Below are 19,270 nucleotides of genomic sequence, written 5' to 3'. Positions count from 1 at the left end.
GAAATGATGTATTATTGATGAGCTGTCTTGCTTTAAAACGTTTCTAGGTTATAAAACAACGCACCCTTCAAAGCCAGGCTTACTGTTCTGACGGACTATGATGGTGACTGTGCGCACTGGAGGCCACAAGGTGGCATAACTCCTCATGTCTTAAGGAGAAGGTCTTGGAGCACTGGTATCCAACTTATCTAGTGATGATTTATTAAGAGGATTTTATTTTATCTGTGTATATGGTAGTTTCAAACTCGGGATGAAAGAAATACAAAACGTTTGAGATTTTATTTGCTTTTTATCTTCTAACATTGATGGAGAAAAGAAAAAAGTAAAGAAATAAGCATGAGGCAAACTTTGTACAGTAGCATAGTGCAGGAGTAGATGGGTATTGTGAGGGACAAAAGCAGAGTATGTGTTAGAGGCCTTGTGTAGAAGTGACAAGGTATGAAAACAGTAAGAATAATAAAAAAAGGAAAGGAAGAAAATCAAATTTGTAATAGGGTAGCATGGAGGCTAGAGCTATATAAGTGAAGTTAAATAAGAGTCAAAAGAAATACACTACCTAAGAGGTTTGTGTTTTCAGCTGGCATTCGTTGTAGGTAGTGCCAGTCATGCAATACCAAAATTAAAATAGTGAAAAGATACGCGCTGGCATGTTTGTGCAATTGCAGTGTTATAAATGCTGAAACCTTTATTGAAAGGGACCTGTGGAGCTCTTCAATGTTGATTCCTTGCTTAGTGGGGGACTTCCACCAGTATAGGAGTAAACCAGTAAGATTGTATGCTGGCTGGATGTTGAAAATATCCAAGAATGGAGGTTTGGCAACCTCTGGCAACCAGTGATGCACTACCCTCTGTCATTTATTTCCCTGAAGTCCAGCTTGAATTTTCCGTGCCAGAATCTGTGGCTGTTAACCCTACTCATATAATCTTGGAATACTAAGGAGAGTTTATGTTCCATCATAATTGTAAATATTTCTCAAGTAGCTTTAAGCTAGTTATAGTTAAACAGAAACATTTGAATGTAAATCTTACCCCTTCAGATCAGGAAATCATTCCCTTGAGAGATGTCATTTTTCTTTGTTTTTAAATAAGGCTTGGATTGTGCGTGTGTAAGGGACACTTGAGACTTGGAAATGAATGATTTTCTTTTTTTGTGTGTCCCGTGTCCGCCCCCCCTCCCCGCCGTGGTTTTTTTTTTGTTTATGTTCAGGATATCAGCAGTGAAATGTACAGTCCAAAGAAAGGATTTAGTAATAAACCATCACTGCACTCTTAAAAGGCTGATTGCAAGTGTTCTTGGATTATGAAAGTAAAACTGATAATAACTAAATATTTATTTTCCAAATCTCACATTCTTAATATGTCATACTTCATGTTATGTTCTGAAAGTATTTTATTTTGCTTCATCTTCACAGCTAAAAATTTCATACTGGCAACAAAGAAGCTACAACAATGGGAGTGACTAATCTATGGCAAATCCTTGAGCCTGTGAAACAACCTGTCAACTTGAGCAGTCTCAAAGGAAAAACACTTGCTGTTGATTTAAGTCTGTGGGTTTGTGAAGCACAGACCGTTAAAAAGATGATTGGAGTAGTTACCAAGCCACATCTGAGGTATGGTATCCACGTACATTATTGCAGACAAAAGTGTTAGAGCTGTATAATTTAGGTATGGTTCTTATTCCAAATTTAAAACTACCTCCAAAATTCGTATGATTGTTGATTTGATTCTGTTATTTTCACTCATGCTACAAGCATAAAAAGGTTTGAAATGAAGATTCAGTCATACTGCCTGAATGCTTGGGTGCAAATAGAAGTTATTTAGGCCCTTGTCTTGAGGCCTCAACTGAACATAAGGATGGGTTGAATATAGGTGGAATGATTTGTCCTACTGTGATATAGCACTGTGTGATATGCAGATTATCAAGGAACACAAGCCAACGTGCTTATTCCTATGTATTTCTGAAGCTGTGTGATGGGAGTTTAAGCTATCCTGGCAGTTTGGATGCTGATCATTTCAGAGTATACTGAGAGTCATACCTGCTCCAGCCTGATCTGTCTTATAAATCAAAATTCTAGTTAGACCTCATGTTGAATTAAATATGTTTAAGTAATTCTTCAGGCTTATAAACAGCCTTGCATAATACATATATTTTTCATTTAAATTAATCACATAGTTAAGGGATGAGGAAGTATAAGCAGCTGTAACTTCAAAGTACCATTTTCTGCAAATGATGCTGACATCAACGAAAATATGTACAAATTTTCTTAAATGACCTGTTACTGTTTAGCTCAAGAATACTGAGTTACTAGCTGCTGTTGGATATTCTGTGGCATCTGTTGAATTCAGATTCTGTTGAATTCTATGCTCATCTTCCGAGAATAATTTCTTAAAATATTATACTTATGATCCCAAATGGGTAATTAGCTAAAACTAATGACCAAAGTCATTACTTCCCTATGGCAGGATGTCCTGTGTGCAGTGGAATGTAAGCATCGGTCTAGAATTCTTATGTAGCCTTTCCAAAGCAAGACAAAGGGATGAACAGGTTTCTGCCAAAAAAATGAAATGTTTCAGGCAGTTGGAAATGAAATTGCTTTGCTGTTTCAGAGCAACTTAACTGCAATTGATTTTTTTATATCATTTGTGAAATTAGAACTAGCCTCAAAAGATCAGCTTATCTTTTCATAATAACAGCAAATGTTCAGAATTAAATTTTGAGTAGTGGTCTTTACATGTCAGTCAAAGAGATAAAAATATTTGGTCTACTCTTTTTGAAACATTGATCCTGGAATTACTGGAAAAGGCATATGCTGCCTGATAATACTGCTCTGAATTTTACTGTTATAAACCAAATAGTTATTGTTGCTCCCATGCAAAATTCCACCTGTCAGCAATGCTGGTTTGCGTATAAAATAGATTGGCATGGTAATGGTATCTGTGAGTCTGCGTAATACCACAACATTCAGTCACTTCAGAATCTGATGTACCTGTATTAATAGAATAGGGATTAAATTTTGTTACAAAAGAATCAACGTGGATATGTGTTTGGAAGCAGACTTTGGATATCAAATGTTTTTTTAAAGAGCCTTTTAAATTTGCTTACATCTTTACACCTGAAAAATTATCTTTCTTGTCCTTATGTGGTGTTTTCTTGGGCATTTTGAAAAACTTTCACAAGTTTATAGTAAAACAGCTTCAGCTGAAGACAAGGATAGAGGTAAGAGGTTTGTTAGCTTGGAACTGAGGAAATAATAAAAAGTGGAGAGAAAGCTAAGATTGTTTAGTGTAGGCTGAGTCATATAAAGAAAACATCTGAAGAAATTGGACTTTGCTGATTCTGGAGCTTATGGAACATCTTGCTTTATCGCAGAAACCTGTTTTTCCGGATCTCTTTCTTAACATCAATGGGAATTAAACTAGTATTTGTCATGGAAGGAGAGGCCCCCAAATTAAAAGCAGATACCATGAGTAAAAGGAATGAGATGCGTTATGGACCTTCAAAGAAAACTGGAGCTGCAAGAACGGGGAGATCTTTATTTAAAGCTGTTTTAAAAGAGGTGAGTAGTTGAGGTCTGTGTTTCAGTATTTTCGGTGTGATAGGGAGAAATCTTAACCAAATTAAATACAAGAATTTTAGAAAATTAATAGTTTTCTATGCAACAAGTTTCAACAGTGTTTTGAGGGAATACATGCCTTTGAAATTGGACCTTACACAATCTGTTATGTGCTGTTGTAAAAGAGGGGAAAATATCAGTTAGAATAATTTTCTTTTTTTATGTGTTCCTGTGCATGTTAAGCTGTAGTGAGCCACAGTCATAATTGAGTATTTCTTGCAGATATTAAAGTTCCTGGATCTTCTGTAGTGTTAGAATTGATACTTCTTTTTTTTTTCCCCAGATTAGATTATACCTGAAAGCAGGAGTGTGTTGTGTGCCTATGTAAGCTGTTTTTGAAGGGGTACACAGAACTGTTTCATAATCTACATCTATGATTTCGTAAACTAGCTGAATAGCTAAGAGGATACATTTTTCGGAAACCTACTGAATTAGGCTAGAAGGAAGATTGTATTGTCATCTTGGTATAGATGATTGAGACAGCTCTGGTTGCACAGACCTTCTACTCAGTAATTTTCTTCTTCATTTGTTGTTGCAGATATTTAACCATTTTTGTGTATTCAGAATTTTATGAAATAAAATTTATAGATGCTCATGACTTAAGTAGATTGACTATATCGATTCATGTTTTATTCTTAGATTATAAAATAAATTCTTTTGTCTGGAATTTGTAAGAAATATTTATCAGGATGTCTTATACTGCAGTTCAGTCTTTCTAGGCTGACAACACTGTACTTCCTGCTTGATATTCTTAGGGAGGCTGGTGTCTTAAAGATGTCTGTGCCTGCCCAGTACTACTGCATGAGTAAACAGCATTGCTTTACAAAGATAGATATTTAGGATGTTTTCACAGGAACAGTAACAAAGGAATATTTATCTAAAGTGTAAAGATTTTTGGTGAAGGAGTAGCCATTAATCATGCTGTGTTCTAGTCCTGTTACTAATACTTTGCTCTTAGTTGGATATTTTTTTTGACTGTTACAGTAAACTATATTCGTCTAAAGTAATGCTTGTATTGATGTAGTGTTGAATAGACAGCGCAACAGTAGCAGTTTTACTATACACTTGTGTCTGAGAAAATGCATGCTAATAAGTGTGTCTAATTTAGCATTCAATCTCTCTTTTTCTTGTGAATTTCTTCTGTTAGTGTCTCAAACTGCTGGAGTGCTTAGGAGTCCCTTGGGTTCAAGCAGCCGGGGAAGCAGAGGCAATGTGTGCCTACCTAAATGCAACAGGACATGTTGATGGCTGCATTACCAATGATGGAGATGTCTTCTTATATGGAGCTCAAACAGTTTATAGGAACTTTGCCATGAATGCCAAGGTAATGTACCTCATCCTGTTCTTACCCTCTCTTTGGACTCTTCCCAAAAATGTAAATAGAAGGGTCTTGAAACAGTTACTTAGATATTATCAGACTTGTCCTCTAGTAGCTGTTTTTCTTCAAAATAGTAGTTTTAAGGCAGCGATGTTTTGTTTGATTCACTGACAATCTGTGTATTGAATGTGAGAGCAAAACTACTAATCTGAAGTGCACTTCCAGTATTTCGTATTCCCCTTTGTAGCGTCCTGTGATGTGTAATACGAAACTAAGTAGCAAATTTATTTATTTTTTTCCCATTTCCTCATCTTTAGTGGAGAATTTGAGTGAAATAATTGTTTCTTAGAAATTTACCAGCAGGGTCTATGAAAGTGGTCAGCCTTCTGGGCCTAGTTACTGTTCACACATTCCTATCTTAGAGGTGTGTTTTACTATGAATATGCTTAGAGTTAATACTGTTAGTTTCCAATTGAACATGAATAGGGTAGGGATTGCACATCTCTCTCATAATCAATAGTTGTGATTGTTCAACAAAACAAATCAATTTATGACCTTGAGCTGAAGTGAGCGGAGTGATTTAAACACAGTGCAATGAAACTGGCAGGCAGTTGCTAAGGGGAGCTGTTCCCGAGCCAGTCCTATACTCAGCAGAGCAGCAGATCTTGGCACATAAGGGGTTTCCTGAGGCGGGAAAATGTCAGGGCAGTGGAGAGACCCACCAGGAGCCAGCAGCAATGGTGATCATCCCCATGTCTAGGGTGTACTGTGAACAGTGTGGCGTGTCAGGCAGAGCATGGTGCAGAAGTTTGTGCAGGAAGGGCATGCAGGAAGGGCTTAGTCACCCTACCTGCTCAAGAGGGGAGTTCAGTTGGTGGTCATCACCCTCTCAGAAGGAGCATGGCTGTGGTATCCACTGGGCAGAAAGCTATGTCCTCTGTGCTTGCCAAAATTGACAAGGCAACCAAAAAATGTAGCCATCCAGGTCTGGAGCGGCAGCCTCTCTTCCTACATGTCCTGAGTCAATGGAGTGCAAGATGAGGACTGGGGTGCAATGTCCCTCCCAGTGTAAATCTGTAGGACCTAATGAGATGCATCCAAGAATCCTAAGGGAATTGGCTGATGTAGTTGCTAAGCCACTGTCCGTGATATTTGAAAAGTCATGGCAGTCAGGTAAAGTCCCTGGTGACTGGAAAAAGAGAAACATCACAGCCGTTTTTAAAAATGGTGGAAAAGAGGACCCTGGGAACTACTGACCTGTCAGCCTCACCTCTGCCTGGGAATGTCACGGAACAGATCCTCCTGGAAGCTGTGCTAAGGCACATACAGCACAGGGAGGTGAAACGAGACAGCCAGCAAAAGGCAACTCCATATTTCCATAGTTTATACTTTCTCTGTAAATCAGAGGAAGAATACATGTGTTCTGTCTGGTGAACCCAATAAGAAAGTTGAGGAAGGATGAGACTGGGGTTGAAATTTTAAATAATATTGGAATTTGAAATGATGTTCATCTTCATCTGTTCATCAAGACTTATTGAGTCAATGTTTCAATAATAGGAGAAAAATCAATAGAACAGGGAAAAAGCACTGTGAACAATTAACTTTAAAAAAATAATAAATTGATGGAAGATTATTTGCTTTGTTGACACCATGTTTCGCTTTTGTCTTGACCTGGTTGTTTTCTTTCTTTCTACTTCTTTGTTACTTATCGCCAAAAATTAAGGCAGCCTCGGTCTTTACAGGTGAGCTTTGTTACATATCTAAGCCAACAGAAAAGAAATTTACATGAGCGTGTACCTGTCTGTTCCAGACAGCTGGGTTATTTTGGGTTGGTGGCTTGCAGGGGGTGTCTTTTTTTTTTTTTTTTCTACAGAGAGGAGAAGGAGCGCAGCTGACATTGTCTTGTGTTTTGTTTCTTGTTGTTGTATTTGAGTCACTCTACCCTTCAAAGCTTTGGGTGTTCCTTTCACTCATGTCTAATATGTTAGTCTACATTTTAGTTAGTTTAGGGGTTTTTTTAATGCAACGTTAAAATACTTACATGGATTTTAAAAGCTGCAGTTTCTGAGATGACTGACACGGCCACCAGTGCTGGGTAAGGCTAGTTTTGACACACTTTTCCTACACGTAGTAAACAAGAAACAAAACACATCTCAGCTTATTTTGGTTTCTTTCAACAGTTGATATCCATTACTGTAGTTATTAATGTGGTGTCTGTGCATTACGCAATTCATTTTACTTGTTGCCTATTTTTTTGGCTATCAGACTCCTCTTATGGGTTACACCTTTTTCCTGCAGATGTGGGTGGGTAGGGGTGAGAATGCAATTACAACTGAATGTGGTTCAGGGCAGTTACTTTCCTGATGTTACTGAAAAAGCATGTAATAAATTTGTTTTGCAGGATCCCCATCTTGATTGTTACACAATGTCCTCTATTAAGCAGAAGCTTGGTTGTGACAGAGAGTCTTTGATTGGGCTAGCTCTTCTTCTGGGTTGTGATTATCTTCCAAAGGTAAGCAATACGAGGTCCAATACACAAAAAATGATACTAACTCTATAGCTCTGGAACCAAGAGTGGGAGGAAAGACAGAGTTGCTCTAACCTGTCACAGTGAGACAGGCTCAACTCGCATTGCTTCACTCAGTGTAAGTGAGCGCGTGCTCAAATATAGATGTGTTCTTACCCTCAGTCAGAAAATGTCAGTGTGCAAGAGTGAACAGTGAGTTAACATCAAGACAAAACACGAGCCCATGACTCTTTGTCTGTGAAGCAGCTTTTAGCTAATAAAACATCACTGTGCTTGACCACCTGCCCTGTTTGTTGGACCCGGATTCCTCCTCCCAAAGATCAAGTCGATGCTCAAAGGGACCCATTATTTATCAGCAGAAGATGTCAAAGCAAAAATGATCCTCAACAGCCTTTCAGAAAATTATATGCGGAATTACTTTGAACATTGTCATCATCATGTGCAGCTGTGTGTCAGGTCAGAAGGGAACTATTCAGAAGGTCATCATAGTTGATTTTCTTAATTTGTTAAATAAAGAGTTACACACATAATTCATTTTTTTTGTGTCAGACCTCGCATAATTATTTTTTATTAGATACTTACACTGTCTTGAAACAAGGGAGATGTGTGTGTACTGCCATATCTTTATGAGGTTGCTCAAAGCCCTGTCCAACCTGACTTTGAATGTTTCCAGGGATGGAGCTTCTACCACCTCCCTGGGCAACGTGTTCCGCTGTTTCACCACCCTCGTGAAAAACTTCTTCCTTAAATCTAGTCTGAATCTACTCTCTTTTAGTTTAAAACTGTTACCCCTATTGCAACAAGACCTGGTAAAAAGTCTCTCTCCACGTTTTTTATAAGCCCCCTTTAAGTACTGAAAGGCCGCAGTAAGGTCTCCCAGACCATCTCTTCTCCAGGCTGAACAACCTAAAATCTCTCTGCCTTTCCTTATAGGAGAGGTGTTCCATCCCTCTGACTGTTTTTGTGCTCCTCCTCTGGTTGTTTTGAATGAACTGACTTTTGCTCTTCAGTGTGTCTAGTGTGTCTACTGCAAAGTTCTGGATTTCAGTCCATGAGCAAGGTTCAAAAAAAGGAACCTCCAAGGCCAGGCTGGATGGGGCTCCGAGCAACTTGATGGAGTTGGAGATGTCCCTGTTTATTGCAGGGGGATTGGACCACATAACCCAAACCATCCTATGATTCTCTGAAAATATTTGCATATTGATTTTGCATAAATGCTTGATGTCTCCAAATATTAAACGTTCTTTTGCCATAAAGCATCTTTTTCCTATGAGTGAAAGAGATTTTGCTGGATTTTTGCTACCTCTTAACTTCCAGCCTTTTGACTCTAAAATGCAAAAGATCTGTTTTCATCTTGTCTTTCTAAGACAATTCTGAAAAGTTGCAGTATTTTACCAATATTTTATATTGTCATGTTGCAGATAGCAAGGAAAAAAACCCCAAACCAGCCAAAACTTCTCTTATTGTGTTTTGTTACTTTCTTTCTCTACCTTGTTTTATCTGTGATACTGTTAAGCATAAGAACATTTTATACTGTCTGTTACACTGGTGGTACAGCTGTAATCGTGTCACCTTATCTGGGTTCAGAACTTAGTCAAAACTGTTTTTTTCTCCATTTGTTCTCATCATCTGGGATCATTTTTTAATTTCTCTACATAATGTTATGAAGGCAGTTTTTACGAAAACCTGGGTACTTCCTGTTTGTCGTTATTTAAAGTTTCGTATTTCTGTCTCAATAGGGCATTCCAGGTGTTGGGAAAGAGCAAGCTTTAAAGTTAATTGAGACTTTGCGAGGTCAAAACTTATTGCAAAGGTAAAGTGAATATTTGTGTTGTTTGCTGAAGTGCTTTGATTTTATTCAAGGACTGGCTGGTATGTACGTCAGCTTCAAGACAGTGTTTGTAGCACTTCATTTTGGGAGGAGGCGGGGAAGTGATTACAACATTCCTTGCTTTATATTTGATAAACGAATTATGTGTTTTGGTAGGCAAGCTTCTTAATCGTTTTAAATGTTAGCTGGCTCCTAACTCTTGAGCTAGTACGTGTGTTGATATATTGGAAAGGAAGTCATAGGGACTGATGAGAGACTTTTGCTGATTTTTAATTGTATTCTGGTTCAGGACATGAGATACCAAATGCTTCCTATGTTTCTTCTTATAATGTGTGTGCCGATGCTAGAAATCCAACAATCATAACGTACTTTATAGAGATCTGTTTCATAAATTGGAAAACTGCTTCTCAGGGAGATGCCTGAGAAGTATAAGGGGAGGTTTTTTCAGTATTTTATTTTGAATATGAAAGTTTAAATTACTTAGTCCTTTTAATATCATCCTTTTAGGTTTGAGCAATGGAAAGAACAATTTCAGTATGATAATAGTCCACCTTCAGTTGTTAAAAGGGTAATTCATTGTTCTGAGTGCCATCATCCAGGTCAGTGTGAAAAGCTCTGAATTTTATGTTTAGCCTAATTGTTTACTTTTTATTCTGGGTATGTGCGTTGTAGAGGAGTTATGTCTAGCATTAAACATTTTTTCCATGTAATTCAGCTTCTGGGCTATCTTCACGTTTTCAGTATATCAGTAATTTTGAGGCTGGGAACTAAGTTTTTTTGAAGTGTGAAGCTAGTTGATGGTAGATGGAATGTTTTTACAATGCTGTTGTGTGATCCCAGGTATTTTTCTTTTAAAACTTATCAGTAAAGAGCATGCTTATACTGTCAAGCAACTATTTTTTTAGTTGCCTGAATTGCTCTTGCATAAAGAAGACTGAATCCATTAGCATTGCTGGCATTTGCTGCAGTATTTTCTAAAAACTAAATTAATCTTAAGGGACCTCATTTTGGTAGCATCTTTCATCAGTGAACTTGTTCAGATCCATCACTTGGAGAGAGAAAAGCTTGTTTCAAATGTATCATTTATGTTTGTGAGGACGTCATAGACAACTACTGTAGTTTTAGGTAATAAGGGTTTCAGCATAGGGTCTGCAACAGTTGGGGAAAAAGTCTTCAAAAAAAGTTTGCTCATGTTTATCACTGTAGATAACAAATACATGAGCTAATGCGCTCAGGTGTATTCTGAGCTTTGTGTTTGTACTATTTTCTTCGTATATTTGGTGAATTTGAAAATCTCTTCTCCTCACACTTCATGCATCTATTTCCATAGGATCCTACAAGGAACATGAGCACAGTGGATGTAAATTCTGTGAAAGCACTAGGTACTGCAAACTCAATGACTCCAAATACTGCTGTCCTTGTGAATGGCATCAGTTAGAGCGACTGAAACAAGCAAGTGCAGTGGAGGACAATATCAGAAAGTAGGAATGTCTTGAAATTTGAACTGCTTTTCCCTGCATTCTTGTGCAGGCTGAATGTTTAAATACTGCATTTTTTCCATTTGTATTCAGTTCCTAACACATCTGTTTTACCTGCAGAAAAGCTATCAGTTGTGAGGGCTTTCCATTCTCTGAGGTAACAAGCAAGCCTATTTAACGTTTCAGATTTTTAATCAATTAATTGAAATTTCATTTTTCTGCCCTGTCTTAAATGGCCTCTTTTTTTGTTGTTTTATCTCAGGTTGTCCAAGAATTTCTTGTAAACAAGAATAAGTTGGTCAAGATAAAGGAATGCCAAAGGCCTGATTTATTGTCCTTTCAGGTATGTAACAAAGTACTGGATATTTAGCTCTATAGTTTTGTTATTTTTCTTTATTACTAAGGAAGGCATCTGTGGTAATTGTGATATTCATGGGTAATTTTACTGCAACTTCTTAATATACTTCATTTTTTTGAAAGCCGAAAATTGAAGACTTTGAAGAGAATCAGTTGATGAAAATAGCTATGTAGAAAAGTGGAAGAAGGAAAACTTCGGAAAAAGCTTCCTTGTTGTTTTAGGTTGCATTGTCCAGGGTTGCTGAGTGCTGCAATATCTATATAGTCCATGAAGTATTATATGGCCAAATATGTGCTTCAGTCATATTATCTTTTTTTTGTTTTCATCCACCTTTCATAAAAATATTAAGAGATACAGCTCTTGTTTTTACTTGCACTTGTTTCATTGGCATACTGACACAGTGCATAGTAACGTCGGGTATTAGCAAGTCTTGATTGTGGGTTTGGTTTTTTGTTTTTTTACATTAAACTTTCTTTTCAATGATCTTTGGTATCATTGAGATAACCAGCTTCTGTGTGTAACAAGCAGAAGTAGCTTTTATTCTGAATGTTACCTGTTTTTGCCAAAACCAGATGGCAGGCTTGTATTTAGCGCGATAGTGTTAGCTTTCAAGTTCAGATGCCCTTTAATTCAAAGTGCATAAAGCTCAAAAGTGGTTATTTGTTTTTTATTGGTGAAAGTAGATCTTTTACAATGTTTTGTTTTCTGGGATTGATATCTGTATGAGAATTGTGTATAGCATAGTAGGCTGCTGTTGAGCAGTGTAGCTTTAAAGAAAATCCATGTTCATCCTTCTCTCACATGCAAAATCTGTAAGTTTCACAGCTCATTGCATAGCTGATCTCAATCTGGTCAGATGCTTAGCAACTGTCTTACCCCTGCTGCTGCCACTACACAACTGTTCCCCTGGCTTGTTGACAGCTGATGAATCTGCAGTGAGATATTGCTGGGCACTACTCTAAAGTATAAAAGCATTCTTGATGCTTTCAGTATTTAGTCCTGTGTCCCTAATAGGTAGCCGTCTAAGCATGATATATAACAGAATAAGAAAGTTTTAAAGTTTGAGATTTTTTTTTTTTAATTCTAACAGATATTTGCTTCCGAGAAGATGGAATGGCCCAAACATTATGCTTGTAAGAAACTGTTAACATTATTGACACGTTATGATATGATCCAGAGAAAATCTGGATACGTTGACTCAAACCAGCTGCAGGCAATACGGTAATGTAGCCTCATTTCTTGAAATTAAGATGTTTTAATTCTGCTGTTGGATGAAAATATTTTTTTTCCTTTTTATGGAAATATAGTGGTTTTCTTCATCTCTGTTTCAAACTTTGGGCTCTTTTTGAACAGAGGTAAAAAATTAGACCAGTTCACCAATTCTTGCACTACCACTGCACAAAGTAATAAAAATGTAGCAGTTTCCTTCTGTTCTAAGTGACGGTGACTGCTTTTTCCTACACTGTTCTATACTGCTTCCTTGGATCTGCACGTGAAATTTAACATTACAGGTTTGATCCTCTGCTCATGTTATTAGCAGAAATTTAATTGACTTCCATGATTCAAAATAAGAGCTTAAACTTAGAAATAAGCATCTGCAAATTCAGTCATGGTCTCAGATTCCTCATCAGACCTACTGACTGTCATTGAACTATGTATCTAACTTAATAATTCACTTACAGTTCTATTCTGTTACCCCTTCTTCTCAAAACAAATGCAGGACCACTGCATTTAGGAGTATAAAAATGATCAAGAATCTTGTTACTGAAAATGGATAGGTGGTGGAGGGGAAAGAACTCAACCAAGATAAGTGTGTAACTACTTTCTCCTAGAATTCTTTCCTGCCATCCAGGTTCCTCTTACTTGGGGTATTCTATCAGCCCTTAATGTATTCCTTTTAAATCATAGAATCACAGAATCACCAGGTTGGAAAAGACCCACCGTATGATTGAGTCCAACCATTCCTATCAATCACTAAACCATGCCCCTCAGCACCTCGTCCACCCATCCTTTAAACACCTCCAGGGAAGGTGACTCAACCACCTCCCTGGGCAGCCTGTTCCAGTGCCCAATGACCCTTTCCGTGAAAAATTTTTTCCTAATGTCCAGCCCGAACCTCCCCTGGTGGAGCTTGAGGCCATTCCCTCTTGTCCTGTCCCCCGTCACTTGGGAGAAGAGGCCAGCTCCCTCCTCTCTACAACCTCCTTTCAGGTAGTTGTGATCTAATCTTCTTGTAAACTTTCAGAATCTACAGTGTCTGTTGGCAAATCTGTGCTTCAGTTGACTCTGTGAAGGGAATTATGACTTATTTTAGCTTTCGTATCTGACTGTTCCCAGATGAAACCCAAATGCCTCCTCCTTGCCCACTTTCTTGTGTTGCAAGACGGTTGGTAGTTTTTCCACGTTCTTTGATGCTGTTCAGGATATTATAGACATTAATTTTGGAGTACAGACAGACAGTCAACAGCAATGTGATAGTATCTCATCTGGGTTGACGTGTCATAGTCTCTTAAATTATCACTTACAGAGAAGCTGTTCTGTTCAGTGCTGTCTTTCAAAAGCATAGAGAGGCTGGTTGGGGACTGTTTTTTAAATGCATTGGCTAGATAAGTTACCATCATTTACCTTGATGAATGGATTAATTGACATCCTCTCTTTATAACACTTCCTAGTGTTTCAGGAGTTTAAGAGGCAAATCATGCATACTTTAGAAGATTTCTTTTGTTAACAAGTGTTTAAAAATGCAGTAATGATTCAGCAGGAGCCTCTTCACACGTGCGAGCCTATTGAACTGAAGTGTAGATAATGTTTTTAGAAAAATCTCATAAAAACTGTCCCTGCTCATGTTTTATCTTCCTTCATGCTCTCATGCAAAAGATATAAATGACCCTACCTGGTTATACATAAAATTACTCTCTATGGCAACAAACTTCTCTGTGGCATGAGCTGAAGATACCAAACTAAAGTTTGTAGGAGTCTGCATTATGGTTGTCTGTTACAAAATAGCTTTTGGTATCTTGTTATGCTTCCCTCAGTTATATAATTTAAAAAGAATATATATGTTTTGGTATTAAAATGTAGACCCTAAGTTTTGCTGTATAATTTACTTAAAGTAGTGTGTTTTTTAAAAGAAGTATTTATTTCACCATTACAAGAATATTTTTTTCCTTTGAATCATTACAAATTAGAGTATTGAAATACTGTTAGATTACTTAGAGTTTTCATTTTCTGTTTAAATAAAACCATTTAATGGGCTTCTCTCTGTCCTCACAGGATAGTCAAGACACGTGTTAAAAATGGAATTCCTTGTTTTGAAATTGAGTGGCAAAAACCAGGTTGGTCTCGTTTCTATCTACATTATGGAACAAAACTGTTCATAGGAAAAGAGGAAAGCATGCTTTAGAGAGGAGAAGTGTGACAGCATTATGAGGAAATGAAATATGGGTGAGATTGGGAACTGTTTATGAGGACAATAGTATTTCACATACGCTGAAAGTAAAATAAATGCTTTTTTAAAAATAAAATAGTTGTCTACCTAGAAAGCAAGTGACTCAGTCTAAAGGTACTTTTTCTGGTACACTTTAATAAGACCTTGACTCTGTATTGTATATCCTATTTCACTGTGTAGCTGAAGTTGTGACTGTTTACTAGCTAGAAATTTTTCTGTGCTGACCCATGTCAGCTTTAGCGTGTGTGTTTGTGCCAGAAGAGTGCTAGAAAAAGAGACTCAAACATTGTGCTATTGACCTTTTTACATATCTTCTTTGTACTCAAATACATTCTTTGTTCTTTTTCTTGTTCTAATTTTGGACTGTATGTACACACATCTAATGTACATTCATTAATTTTTTAGAACATTATGTTGATGCAGAAGATGAGCCTGCAGAGTTGTTTGTAGTCACGGTAGAAGAGGAGTCTTTGTTTCAGGCTGCTTATCCTGATGTTGTTGCCCTTTATCAAGTGGAAAAGTCAGAAGTTCTAAAGAAGAAACAGAAAAGTAAGTCCAAAGGCTTGCTTCTTATGAACTTAACGGGTCTTGCCACCATACAAGAAGCAAAAGCAACAAACGTATCTCCCTCCCACTGTGGAGCAATATCATGTTTTTTCAAGATCAGTGTATGATACCTTGCAGGGATTGTGCTTGTATCTTACTGTCTTACACATTAGGACTAGGAAATCTCAACTGTGGTTAATAAACCTTTTTGATATGCCCTTTTATTTTTTTTTCCAGACAGGAAAGACGGACCAAAAGAAAAGGAATTGCCAGATGTTTATGATCAAGTTAGCAATCTTCTGTCTCAAATGAATTTAAAATCTAGATGTGGAATTCTTCCTGTACAAGACTCCACATCAGATCTAAAAATTCCCCCAGAAGACCGAATACACCATAGCAGTACTGAATCAAAAGATCCAGCTTCATGCATAACAACCATGCAGATGCCAGCAACAGCAGCTGCTCTGCCTCTGGATGCATCGCCTTACTTGCTCTTACAGAGCACGTTGGCCGACTCATCTCTATTGCCAGCACAATGTACTAAAAATTCAGGAGCATCATCCTCTTCCTCTGTAACAGTCGGTCTACAGCTGAGCAGCATTGATAGGGAGGTAACCTTCAGCACTTCACCAGCCCATGGGAATGATACCCATGATCCAGCAGCTGACTTAACTACACAGATAAAATACTCACATCCCATAGGTCATGAAACAGTGAGAAATAGCTCAGAATATTCTGATGCTATGCAGTCTGATCAATATTCTGATAGTACGGATGATCTGTTTTCAGACGATGCTATGGGACAACTTCAGAAGTGGTCTTTAAGTGAGCGAATACTCAAGAAGCCTTCCATTCCATTAAAGCCTTTGTCGTCTGAAGATGTAATGCAACTGGAGTCTATGAAATGTTTTAAAAAAACAAAAGAAATATCGAATCATTATAAGGATGATGCGTCTTCCTCATATCAGTTAAATAAACAAGTGCAGGAAAGTAAAAATGTGGTACTAGAAAACTATGCAAGGGAATCCAGCATACACAGTTATCAATATCAGTTCAGAAAAGCTGGCAGCCTGGATGAAATGGTGCAAAACCACCACAATATAAATGGTTCAACATCTCTAGCCCTCAGTGGGCAAACGAGAAAGGAACTGCATCCTAGATGTGAAATGCGTCCAGCATCACAAAAGCCAGCAGATGTTGTAACTGGATGTCATGTGAAAAAAACTTCTACTCAAACTACTCAGAAAATATCTTTTAAAAAGAGTGTGTGTCAGAACAGATGCTCTTCTAGCGAAGACAGTGATGAAGAGAACGTGAAACAAACTATGATTTACAAGCAGTGGAAAAGTGAACTGAACCCTGTTCAGTTTAAAAAATATCTCACAAAGGCAAAGAATGATGCTGTTACTAGCAAAAGAACAAACAGTGGCTCAGCCCTTAATAAGAAAAAGCCAAATTTAAAAAAAGCTGGCAATAGCTTGTCATTGCAAGCATCTCCAAAACCATCCTCTGTAGGGAAATCTAATTGTTCCCAAAATCCAGAGCAGCCACTTGAGAGGTCACATTCTGGTCCCACGCAGCAGGCTGAAAGTGCTCTTCTGACTTATGCATGGACAGACAGTCCCCTTCCCCTGTCTGAAAGACTGAAAGGAAGAATCAACATCAATTAGATTCTCCATAAAACAGATTGTGGTAAAAATTGTCTCTGAACTTTCAGATCTTACAGAGATCTTTCTCAAAGTTTAGTGGTGTGCTCTGCCAATTTTAAGTGAATACAGTTTTGATGAATTAGAAGTGTCCTGAAGTACTGTATACAGGCGCTAAAGTTTGAAACTAAAATGCTAGCAAAAGTGCCAAATAGCTGATTATAGGCAAATGCCAGTTATTCTGGATTTGATGACATTCTGAACTTGATTTGTAAGCATCAGGATATAGTATACAAGGGAGCAGGGGGGGTTATTTATGAAATAAAGATGACTTAGCCAGGTGTCAGGTTTTTGTGTACAGCTGTTGGTCCTGCTTATAAAAACAGACTTGCTAAGTATAGTGCCTGTATTGCTGTTGGATATTCTTAATAAGACAAAGTGATGTAGCTCTTCCAGCTGAATTTTTCCATTCTGCTCCACTAACTTAATTTTTATAGTTTTAAAATGGGTTTTCAGTTCCTGGGGTGCTCATTGTGTTGATTAGCTCTGAAGGACCAGATAGAGACACTCAGCAGATGTGCCTTGCAGAGTAGCTAAATTTGTGTCTGCCGTACCTTATAATAAACTGTTCTTTGAATGCATACATCTTCCAAAGAATGGAATAAGCTACGTAAGGATATTCTGGTTTTGTAGCTGTCATATCTAATATTTAAGAATATGTTGGCCAGTTTGAAATTCATAGTTTGGGGCATTTTTTTCTTAAAGAAGATAGGAAATCCCATCTAACACTCACTTCTAATTATAACAGAATGACAGTTAAGTTACAGAAAATGTAGTATAATCATGATAGTGCAGATTCCTTGAATACTATTTAAATGCTTGGATTCTAAAGGGGGAAGTTAAATACAATTGCATCTTTGAAGGTATTCTTACCTCTTGAATTATAGAAGCCGTCTCTGCTCATACACTGCAAACCCACCCTGTCTTCCAACAGTTTGTTAGAAAACGCCTCCTTGCCTGCAATTAAATGTTCATAACTTTTTCTATGGACCAACCAGAAGGAAGGCAACTCAGCAATTGCTAACATATAATGTTGACAGTAGGAATTTAGACTATCCATGCCTTAATGAAAATGTTCAGTTCTTTCTTCATAAAGGCTAAGGCTTTAAAAGTTAGAAAGCTAAATTCCAGTTGTGTCTCAGGAAGAAATAGGTAGTCTATAGATAATACAGTCTGCAATTAGAAAAAATGGCAGTTTCTTATTTTCCTCTGTGGGCAGGTGGAGGAAGTTTACTTATAGTTGATTTTCTAAATGTATTATGGAGATTGAGAAAAAAATCCCAACTATTGGAAAATTGTTTTCAGTTTTGAAGATCCCCGTCTCTGGAGACTCTTAACCCCCCAGCTGATGTGAGAGGGTAGCTTGAAGAATACAATTGCTAAGGAGAATAATAGTAGCAGTCACTTGGGGACTGTAAATGGAGAGATTTCTTATGCAGTGGTCAGTAGTGGGGAGATTGGACCTTTTTTTTTTTTTGTAGGAAAACATTCATTGATTCTTTATTGTTCCTTTCCTTGCTGGTGATTTTGAATGCTGAAAATTGTAATCACGAGTTGAAATTTTCGTTAATAAAAATGCCAACATTGTGTGAATGGCCTTACTTTTGTTCCCTCTTAATTCCCTCCTGACTAGCTGGAGGGATCATAAAATTTCACCCACAGTGTGTGAGTTTCTATAGTGTAGGGTTTTGTTTAGAACTGGGGGGCAAGAGTGATGTTCTGAGGAGTTTATTTGTTACTTTTCCAAATCTGCTGGGATGACTGCTTCAATGGATTATTTGCTGAAAATACCATGCCAGAATTGGGACAAGTTCGTGCTTTGCAGATGATGGAAACCAGAAATTAGATACAAGACATTAAGAAGGAATAAAAAAAGATACTCTGTTGTTGATACAGGTACAAATTAATCTGATTTCATGGCTACAGTTCATGCATGAAAAGCAGAAAAAAAAAATAAATTTTTTTGTTTGCAATGCATTTCAGGTTTGTTCCAGTTTTCTGCCAGCACTTTAGAAGCAGCAATACATGTTAAAACAACTACTGGATGCCCTCTGTCCTTTAGTAGCTGCTCATTGCAATCCATGTTTTCAATACAAGCTGGGGGATGACATGATTGAGAGCAGCCCTACAGAGAAGGACCTGGGGTGCTGATGGATGAGAAGCTCAACATGAGCTCGCAATGTGCGCTCACAGCCCAGGAGGCCAACCGTATCAAAAGGAGCATGGCCAGCGTGTCCAGGGAGGTGATTCTGCCCCTCTGTTCTTCTCTTGTAAGACCCTCACCTGGAGTATTGTGTCCAGTTCTGGAATCTCAAGAAGGATATGGAGCTGTTGGAATGGAGGAGACTACAAGGATGATCTGAGGGCTGGAGCACCTCCCATATGAAGACAGGCTCAAAGAGTTTGAGTTGTTCAGCCTGGAGAAGAGAAGGTTCCAAGCAGAC

General features: G+C 37.8%; 1 protein-coding gene across 2 annotated transcripts; it reads left to right on the top strand.

Moving 5' to 3' along the window:
* The first annotated feature begins 1,412 nt into the window (after nucleotides 1–1,412).
* On the top strand, nucleotides 1,413–18,398 carry GEN1 (GEN1 Holliday junction 5' flap endonuclease). Of its 2 annotated transcripts, none has more exons than XM_069850461.1 (13): nucleotides 1,413–1,610; nucleotides 3,371–3,557; nucleotides 4,762–4,938; nucleotides 7,334–7,444; nucleotides 9,199–9,272; nucleotides 9,798–9,889; nucleotides 10,621–10,771; nucleotides 10,889–10,925; nucleotides 11,031–11,111; nucleotides 12,217–12,347; nucleotides 14,400–14,461; nucleotides 14,980–15,123; nucleotides 15,358–18,398. In XM_069850461.1, the coding sequence occupies exons 1-13, from the start codon at nucleotides 1,450–1,452 to the stop codon at nucleotides 16,788–16,790; spliced, it is 2,841 nt and encodes a 946-aa protein (XP_069706562.1). In that variant the 5' UTR covers nucleotides 1,413–1,449; the 3' UTR covers nucleotides 16,791–18,398. The 2 variants fall into 2 exon arrangements, with proteins under 2 accessions (XP_069706562.1, XP_069706563.1); XM_069850462.1 differs by having other exon boundaries at nucleotides 1,471–1,610; nucleotides 3,421–3,557.
* Nucleotides 18,399–19,270: the final 872 nt, after the last annotated feature.

The sequence above is a fragment of the Phaenicophaeus curvirostris genome, chromosome 2, assembly GCF_032191515.1.
Source record: "Phaenicophaeus curvirostris isolate KB17595 chromosome 2, BPBGC_Pcur_1.0, whole genome shotgun sequence".
Lineage (NCBI taxonomy): Eukaryota > Metazoa > Chordata > Aves > Cuculiformes > Cuculidae > Phaenicophaeus > Phaenicophaeus curvirostris.
The sequence above is the reverse complement of the archived record's forward strand: the minus strand, read 5'-3'. Positions and strand labels throughout refer to the sequence as shown.

Coding starts and splice junctions, on each gene's coding strand:
- GEN1 (XM_069850461.1), top strand. CDS start 1,450: ATGGGAGTGACTAATCTATGGCAAATCCTTGAGCCTGTGAAACAACCT. Junction 9,890..10,620: donor TTCTGAGTGCCATCATCCAG/GTCAGTGTGAAA, acceptor CTATTTCCATAG/GATCCTACAAGGAACATGAG. Junction 10,926..11,030: donor AGGGCTTTCCATTCTCTGAG/GTAACAAGCAAG, acceptor GTTTTATCTCAG/GTTGTCCAAGAATTTCTTGT.